The sequence below is a fragment of the Puma concolor genome, chromosome D2 (genome assembly GCF_028749965.1).
Source record: "Puma concolor isolate L17-30 chromosome D2, mPumCon1.1.hap2, whole genome shotgun sequence".
NCBI lineage: Eukaryota > Metazoa > Chordata > Mammalia > Carnivora > Felidae > Puma > Puma concolor.
The window spans coordinates 76157194-76166272 of NC_141677.1; the positions used below are offsets into that span (position 1 = coordinate 76157194).

General features: G+C 49.8%; 1 protein-coding gene across 1 annotated transcript; it reads left to right on the forward strand.

The window, feature by feature from the left end:
- Positions 1–5690: 5690 nt before the first annotated feature.
- Positions 5691–8450, forward strand: LOC147576193 (uncharacterized). Its single transcript, XM_086680980.1, has 2 exons — positions 5691–7831; positions 8062–8450. The coding sequence occupies exon 1, from the start codon at positions 6115–6117 to the stop codon at positions 7789–7791; it is 1677 nt and encodes a 558-aa protein (XP_086537106.1). The 5' UTR covers positions 5691–6114; the 3' UTR covers positions 7792–7831; positions 8062–8450.
- The last annotated feature ends 629 nt before the right edge of the window (positions 8451–9079 follow it).

Below are 9079 nucleotides of genomic sequence, written 5' to 3' on the forward strand. Positions count from 1 at the left end.
GGGCACACTAGTGTGTATATGACAAGAAGGTGTGCAAACTGATGGGAACCTACAGGCCACATCTAGGAGGAAACGTGGAAGGCACTGAGGCTGTTGAAGTTAAAGAAACCAAAGAGGAGTAATTAGCAAGACCTAGAGGCAGAGCGGGAGAGGCCGAGGGCTCCAGAAAATGGACTCGTAAGATTGTCTTGAAGACGAAGTTTCCAACAAATACATTCTTCATTAATATATTTTTACTCCTGAGAATATAGCAAGTAGAATCCTTTATATGCAAAAAATATTCTTGGTGCATATATTTTCCTTGAATATGTTTTTTAATGAGTTCATTAGAGTCAATGAATACATCATCTTAAGGCTATAGCCTTATGAACATGTTCTTATAAATATATTCATGCCGCCTCCTCTTCCTGTCTTTTCCTCTGGGACCCCCACCTCTCTACTCCTCATCATTAGTCTCTGTTCTACAGCCTGTGGCTTCGGCAACAGGGATCAGGGGCAAAGACGCACTGAATTTCCTTAAAATATCTCTACGAAGACAAAGGGAAACCAGTAAAAACTATCTAGTTTTCTTTAATTTTTTACTTGATTTTTTTTTTTAGTCAATGTGGTGAATTGACAATGGGTAGCCGCAAATTGATCTTCTGTGAATTAGCCTGGTGGCGGGTTTGGAAAGCTGTGAGTTTTAGCTGGCTGCAAGTCAGGTATGAACTCACTGTGCTAGTCTATATCAGGGTAATTAGAAATAACACTGGCTAATAAGAAAGCTCTACCTATTCAGAACAGTATTAATGATAATGACCCTTCCCTTTGACCAAGGTTGAATCAGAGGTGGTCAGCTGACCCTGACCCAAGCAAGGCCATCAGAATTCTTCCCTAAGACTTTTCGGATTGAGGGGCGCCTGGGTGGCTCGGTCGGTGAAGCGTCCGACTTCGGTTCAGGTCATGATCTCGAGGTTTGTGAGTTCAAGCCCTGCGTCGGGCTCTGTGCTGACAGCTTGGAGCCTGGAGCCCATTTCAGATTCTGTGTCTCCCTCTCTCTCTGACCCTCCCCCGTTCATGCTCTGTCTCTCCCTGTCCCAAAAATAAATAAACGTTGAAAAAAAAATTTTTTTTAAATAAATAAATAAATAAATAAACGTTAAAAACAATTTTTTTAAGACTTTTCAGATTGAAATTGCAAAAGGGAACAAGCCCTCCCTAAGATAGATCCTCGTCTCACCCACCTGGTGAAATAAGCCGCTACCTGCAGGGAGAGAATAGACCTGACTGGCAGAGAGTGAGTGGCAAAGGACATGGAGCAAGAGAGCATCTTGACAGGGTTTGTGCACCTGGATCCCACTCTTCCTGAAGCCCAGGATGAGGTGGCTAGTTCCAGTCTGAACGGATGAGTCAGGACATGCTTAGAAATGAATCTTAGTAGATGAGAGAGATTTAAAGAGGGAAAAAAACCCCAAGACCTGGGAGGTGACAGTGGCCCAGCCCAGAGGTGCCAGTGGTACAGGTGGCTGAGCAGTTTGGATGAGGAGAGTTAGGTGCATACTACCAACCGGGGAGACAAGGCCAGATCTAGAGGAGACCTGTAAGCTAGACTCAACCAGAGCTTTGCTGTCTAGGGACAGGGACCCACTGACGGGGATCTTCAACAGGGATATGAAGCTCAATGCAGGGAGGATAAAGGATTGAATGAAGAATGGCAGGAGGTGAGGCACCCATTGGTAGACTGCCCCCTAGAGGTCCAGGTTAGCAGTGAGGGGAGCCCAGCGAGGCAGGAAGAGTGAGGGAAGGGTATTGCTAACTCCCTAAACCACCCTTCCCACCACTGGATGCACCACCTTCTGTGTGGGGCTGGGGATGGGGCGAGAGGCCTCAAAGGGAAGGGAAACAGGCAAAAGCAGCAGCTTCCGATGGTTTCACATACGACCCAGAGCACCTAGAGCGCGCACACCTGCCTGTCCTGGGTTCCTCAAATGCTGGCCTGGCGCATTGCCCCTCAAGGTCGGCTGGACAAGCGCGTTTCTCCTGAGCTTGCCAATTTAGCTCTTGTATCTACTGGCAAAACTTGGTTCCTCCTTCTAAACCAGAGATCCCCTCTGACCTATACATTCCACCCGACTTTTTATCTGTCCAAAAACGGAGTTCAGATAGAATTATTTCGTCCACCTGCCCTTTCTGCTTCATTTTTTCCCTCATGTCACTCCACACTGAAACGTGCTACCAATAAAATAATGATGCTATCCTGGTTGACATAATTTCCCTTATTACGCCATATAATCAATTTCTAGACCCCGTCTTCTGCACAGGAACACCTTATCCAGCCCGATGGCTGCCAAGGAGCACTTTTTTCTTTTTTATCGCCACAGATGGAGGGCTTTGATTTGCTTCCTCGTCCCTCTGTCCTGTGTACCCCATAACTCCTGCCATTTCTCACAATGGTTTTTTAAGTTCTGTGCTGCCCATTGTCAAGGTAAGCTTCTTTCACCATGAAAAGGCAACATCATTTTTTGCCACTGCATTTCGGGGCCTTCTGAGATGTCAAGGGTGATGTCCTTAAAATTAAGCACCTTAATATTAAGCACCTATGGGGCGCCTGTGTGGCTCAGTTGGTTGAGTGACTGACTTCAGCTCTGGTCACGATCTCACAGTCTGTGAGTTTGAACCCCGCGTCGGGCTCTGTGCTGACAGCTCGGAGCCTGAAGCCTGCTTCAGATTCTGTGTCTCCCTCTCTCTCTGCCCCTCCCCCGCTCATGCTCTGTCTCTCTCTGTCTCAGAAATAAACATAAAAAAAAAAATCTTTGTTTTAAACTTAAGCACCTGTCCCTGGGGGCAGGACCAGGTACTACCAGGTACAGGAGCACTCTGTGGCTTGTTGGCTCTTCGGGACAGAACTCTTCCCTTTCCCTTCCACTGGGGCACCTCTGGGACTCCCCCAGGTGGGAGTGCAGGGCGGGAAGGGGCAAAAGAGCCTGGGGCAAACAGGCCTCCATGCCAAGGGGCTTCTGTGCAGCATCGTGCAGACAGATCCATTGTGCCCTCTCTGGAAGGATCTGAGTTCTGTCAGCTTCTAGTCAAGAAGCAAGATGGGCTTGGGGCACCTGGGTGGCTCAGTCAGGTAAGTGTCTGACTTCAGCTCAGGTCATGAGCTCATGGTTTGTGAGTTCGGGCCCCACCTCAGGCTCTATGCTAACAGCTCACAGCCTAGCCTGGAGCCTGCTTTGGATTCTGTGTCCCCCTCTCTCTCTGCCCCTCCTCCGCACACACTCTGTCTCTCTGTCTCTCAAAAATAAATAAATGTTAAAAAAAATAAAAAATAAAAACAAAACCAAGATGGGCTTCTATTTCCCTGGCAAGGACACTTGGGACATAACATTACTTCCCTTACGGCCATGCTCAGAGCTGGGCAGGACCCAGCCCCACATCCACGTCTGGCTCAGCTCTCTCATAACAGTCCCAGACTCTTGGTGGGGACCCTTGTGACCTGATGACATACTGCACACTGTCAGCCTCAGGGTCAGCCACAGGCAAGTGAATGCGCTCACAGCAAGTGCTGGGAAGATTACGCAACAATCCACTTCCTTTTACTCCTGTCTTTCCAGGTTTCACCACCCTGTTAAACATAATCCACCTTTCCCATAAGTACTGCCCATGAATCTCCTAGCTAAACAATCAGAACTTGTGTTTAAATACCTGTGTTTCCCTCGAGGTCTACAAATGTCCATTTCCTTGGCTCTTTTTGACTCTTGGCTTAGCTTTCTGGAATTGACCTCCAAGTGCGTGGGTGTAGACGTCACCTGCTGGAGAGCATCACTTGAACACCAACAATCTGAAAAGAGAAACCCAAAACTCTCCCCAGAGAAACACCAAGGAGTCCTAAGGTACAGAGTACCCAGCACAATTTAAAAAAAAAAAATAATGTTTTCATACATTTAAACAGAAGATAAAACTGAAAGGAAGAGAACAGAAAACAGGAGCTCTTGCAGTTTAGCTTCAAATCCTCCTCCAACCTCCTCCACTTGAGCTCTGTATTTGAAGGTTTTGGAGCTTAAAAATGTCGCTTCTCCCCTTACTCTCACACTCTGCCTCTATCACGCTCACATTTCGGTGCCCAGGTGTGCAGGCTTTTTCTCCGCCCCAAGGATCCAGCCCCAGCAGGATGTCCTCCAATTTAACTCAATTAAATTTAACAATTTAATTTAATTTAATTTGACAATTTAATTCTAATACTCTCTACCTGGAGATGGCGTCAGATCCCACAGGGTAAGGGCTCAGTCCCACAGATGTGGCCCCTCACCCTTCAGGCACCAGGTTATTTCTTGCCTGTGCTTCTGATGGGCTATAAACTGGAGGTCCCCACAACACGTGCCTTGGGTTTGGTAATTTGCTAGAGCGGCTCACAGTATTCAGGGAAACAATTTACTTAACTAGATTATGGGTCTATGATAAAAGGAACATTATACGGGTCTATGATGACTCAGGAACAGCCAGAGAGAAGAGGTGAACAGGGCTAGGTATGGGGAAAGGAATATGAAGCTACCGTGGCCTCTCCAGGCACACCACCCTTCCAGTACCCCCGCATGTTCACCAAACCAGCATTTTTTTGGAAGCTTCATTATGTAGGCACAATCGATTAAATAAATCATTGGCCCTTGGTGACAGAGTCGGTCTCCAGCTCCTCTCCCCTCCTGGGAGGCAGGGCTGAAAATTTCAACTTTGTAATGGGGGCTGGTTCCCATGGCAACCAGCCCCCTTTCCCCAGTCACCTATTAACATAAAGTCAAGTGTTGAAAGAGGCATGTTATGAATAACAAAAGATATCCATTTTACCTCCATTACTCTGGAGCTATTTCAGGAACTGGGAACAAAAACTAAATATTATACCATTAGAACAAAATATTAGAACAAAAGACGTCCCTATAGCTCTTCTCACTTTAGGAAATCACAAGCATTTTAGGGGTTATATTCCTGGAAGCTTGGAGGAAGACCAAAATGTATATGTATCTTGTCATATCGCAGTGTCTCAATTTTCTCTTCTCCTTTAATTTTTGTTTCCAATTTTGCTAATTTCTATTTCTCTGTCATAAACACCTTTAGTGCAGAACCCTATCTATTTTCTCAGAGGGATGTGGATACCTACCGCGGCACGGTCTCACAGTTCCTTAAATTAACCAAGACTATCAAAAGGAGAAAATCAAATTAATATCCGAAGTCTTCTAAGAAATGTGCTGTGGCAGAGACTGCTCTGTATTCATGGAATTCTATTTCCTTTTCCTCCTGGAAACAAGCTGGACTAAGTTTCCCAGCCTCTTGTGCACTTAGGTTGGCCATGTGACCAAGCGCTGGCCAGTGGAACGAAGGTGGGCTTGTTGAACATCACTTCCAGGTCTGGCTGGAAAAAAAACTCCTTCCTTCGTGATCTTTCTTTTCCTTTCTGACAGCTGACTACAAAGAGGGCAAGGCCTTAGAAGATGAAAGACCGTATCATGGAAGCGAAAGGGCGGGCCTATGCCGGCCGACTCCATCTTGTTCTGTGTTCTTCACCTTGACCACACCTCCTCCCCTTGAGTAACCCGCCCCCCCTCACCTGCCTGACAGGACTCGGACCCTGTCCCAGCCAATTGGCTGAGGCCACAGCCATTACCTCACCAACTGCCCCTAGGCCCCAATAAAATCTTTGTCCTTTTGAAACTCGCTCTCTCTCCCCGGTATCCCACCGCTGTGTCGGTGCAGGTAGGGGATTGAGCTCGAGCTAGCTCGAACAAAGGCTCTTTTGCTTTTACATCGGACTCGGCTCCCTGGCGGTCTTTGGGGATCACGAATTCTGGGCATAACATTTGGGGGCTCGGCCCGGGATCCCCAAGACCCCCGAGGGACCCCCGACCCGGAGAGCCTGACTGGCCACGGTTAGTGTCTGTTTGTTCTGTCTTTTCCGTGTGAGCTCATTTCTGGAGTTCTGGTAGTGCCCGACGCGGTCTAAGTGGACGCTCTGGAGGACCACGGGCCGGGAGTTTTGGAAGACGTTCCGATCCTCCCTTCTGGAGGGACGTGGAATCCCCTCATCGGTTTTGGAGGGACGTGGAATCCCCTCAAAGGTCTAAGCTAGCTTTCAGTTTTGCTTCCATGGAGTTGGAAGACTTTCTAGGGCCCCTCTGTTTGTCTGTTTTTGTGTTTCTCTGTTTTGTTCTGTGGACTTACTGGACGGACGTTATGGGACAGACTCACACTACTCCTCTAAGTATTATGACTGATCACTTTAAGGATGTGAGGGGAAGAGCTAACAACCTCAGTGTGGAAGTCCGAAAGGGTCGGTGGCAGTTTTTTTGTTCTAGCGAGTGGCCAACTTTCAATGTCGGATGGCCACCAGAGGGGACCTTCGACCTCCCTACCATCCACCGAGTCAGGAGTGTCCTCTCTCGGCCTAAGACGGGCCATCTTGATCAGCTCCCTTACATTATCACTTGGCAGGACCTTGTAGAAGACCCACCCTCTTGGCTTAAGCCCTTCCTAGCCCCGCTCCCCCCGGAGCCAAAACCCATTCTTGCTTTGCAGGGGACAAAGAAGAAGAAAAGTCTCACCCAGCCTTCACCCCTCTACCCTGTCCTACAAGGGGGGGCTGAAGAAGAATTAATTTTTCCTCCCCCGTATAACCCCTCTAGGATGCCGGAAGAACACCATCCTCCCCCTTCGGGGGAGGCAGACGCTGTTCCGAGAGCGGGAGGCGGAAACGCTCCAGTGGGAAGCCCGCCCTTTACCAGACAAAGGGCTCCGAGGGAGCAATCCGCCTCCGCCGCCGACTCCACTGTTCTGCCCCTGCGAGACACCAGACCCCCAGACACGGAGGGGAATCAGCCCCATCACTGTTGGCCTTTCGCCACTAGTGACCTCTACAATTGGAAAGCTCAGAATCCTAAGTTTTCTGAGAAACCGGCAGGGCTTATTGATTTATTAGACTCTGTTCTTTTTACCCATCAGCCCACGTGGGACGATTGCCAGCAGCTTTTGCAGGTCCTGTTAACGACTGAAGAAAGAGAAAGAATCCTCAATGAGGCCCGAAAACTAGTTCCGGGTGCAGATGGGAATCCCACCACCAACCAGGCTCAGATAGATGCCTCCTTCCCCTTAACTCGGCCCCAGTGGGATTTCAACACGGCAGAAGGTAAGGAGAGGCTCCGGGTCTACCGCCAGACTCTAATGGGGGGTCTCCGAATGGCTGCTAGAAAGCCAACCAATTTGGCCAAGGTAGGAAATGTACAACAGGGAAAAGATGAATCTCCGGCTGCCTTTTTAGAACGGATCATGGAGGCATTCCGTACCTACACCCCCATGGATCCAGAGGCTCCGGAAAGCAAGGCAGCTGTTATCATGGCCTTTGTAAACCAATCGGCCATAGACATTAGGAGAAAATTACAGAAGATAGATAGACTAGGAGAAAAAAGTCTGCAGGACTTACTGGTGGTAGCCGAAAAGGTATATAACAACCGGGAGCCTCCTGAGGACAAGCAGGCTCGCGCCATGGCGGCTGCCAGCAGTAAGCAGACTCGAGACCTGGCCAGAATACTACTAGCTATCATTGCTGACTTCCCCGAGGAACGAGACCGCCGTCTCCGGCAGCTGGCAGACGACTCAAGAAAAGGTAAAGGAACCACCAAGGGGGGGAAGCAGAGGCTGCAGAAGGATCAGTGCGCATACTGCAAGGAGATAGGGCATTGGGCCCGAGATTGTCCAAAAAGGGCCGGCGGGAAGGGAAGCAAGACTGATCGAGTAAAAGTCCTAGAGCTAGATGAACTAAGTGATTAGGGGAGTCGGGGTTCGGACCCTCTCCCCGAACCCAGGGTAACTCTTTTTTTTTTTTTTCAACGTTTATTTATTTTTGGGACAGAGAGAGACAGAGCATGAACGGGGGAGGGGCAGAGAGAGAGGGAGACACAGAATCGGAAACAGGCTCCAGGCTCTGAGCCATCAGCCCAGAGCCCGACGTGGGGCTCGAACTCACGGACTGCGAGATCGTGACCTGGCTGAAGTCTGACGCTTAACCGACTGCGCCCCCCAGGCGCCCCCCAGGGTAACTCTTAAAGTGGAGGGGACCCCTGTTGACTTCCTTGTCGACACCGGAGCACAACATTCGGTCCTCCGCACCCCACAAGGAAAACTAGCCAACAAGAAGTCCTGGGTACAAGGGGCAACTGGTATGAGCCAGTATTCATGGACTACCTGAAGAACAGATTTGGGGACGGGACGGGTATCCCACTCCTTTATGGTAATACCAGAATGCCCCTACCCGCTGTTAGGACGGGACTTACCAAGATTGGAGCTCAGATAACTTTCAGACAAGGGGGGGCCTCAGGTCACCGATGGCAAGGGCCACCCCATCCAGGTCCTGACCATGAAACTGGAGGATGAATACCGCCTCCACCAGGAGGCGCTCCCGAGAGGATAATATAGACAGATGGCTACAAGAATTCCCCTCAGTTTGGGCAGAGACGGGGGGGGGGGGGGGGGGGGGCGGATAGGACTAGCCGCTCACAGGACCCTGGTCCTGGTAGAGCTCAAGCCAGGAGAGAATCCGGTAAGGATCAAACAATACCCCATGTCTCAGGAGGCCCGGAAGGGGATCCAGCCACACATCCGGAGACTACGAAGCCTAGGGGTACTAGTTCCTTGCCAGTCTCCCTGGAACACCCCCCTACTGCCGGTCAAAAAGCCTCACACAAATGACTACCGACCGGTACAAGACCTCTGGGAAGTAAATAAGAGGGTCGCAGACATACACCAAACTGTTCCCAACCCATATACTCTCGAGCTCCTTGGCGCCCTCCAGGGTCTGGTATACTGTACTAGATTTAAAGGACGCCTTCAGTCTGCCGCTGGCACCCCAGAGCCAACCCTTGTTCGCCTTCGAGTGGCATGATCCGGAGGAGGGCTACAGTGGGCAACTCACCCGGACACGGCTACCTCAGGGATTCAAAAATTCGCCCACCATCTTCGACGAGGCACTACACGAGGACGTGGGTGAGTACAGAAGGGAGCACCCTGGCCTCACCCTCCTACAGTACGTAGATGACATCCTGATTGCTGCCGACACGGC

Bases quoted from the DNA above. Each gene is read 5' to 3' on its own strand.
- LOC147576193 (XM_086680980.1), top strand. From the start codon at position 6,115: ATGGAGTTGGAAGACTTTCTAGGGCCCCTCTGTTTGTCTGTTTTTGTG.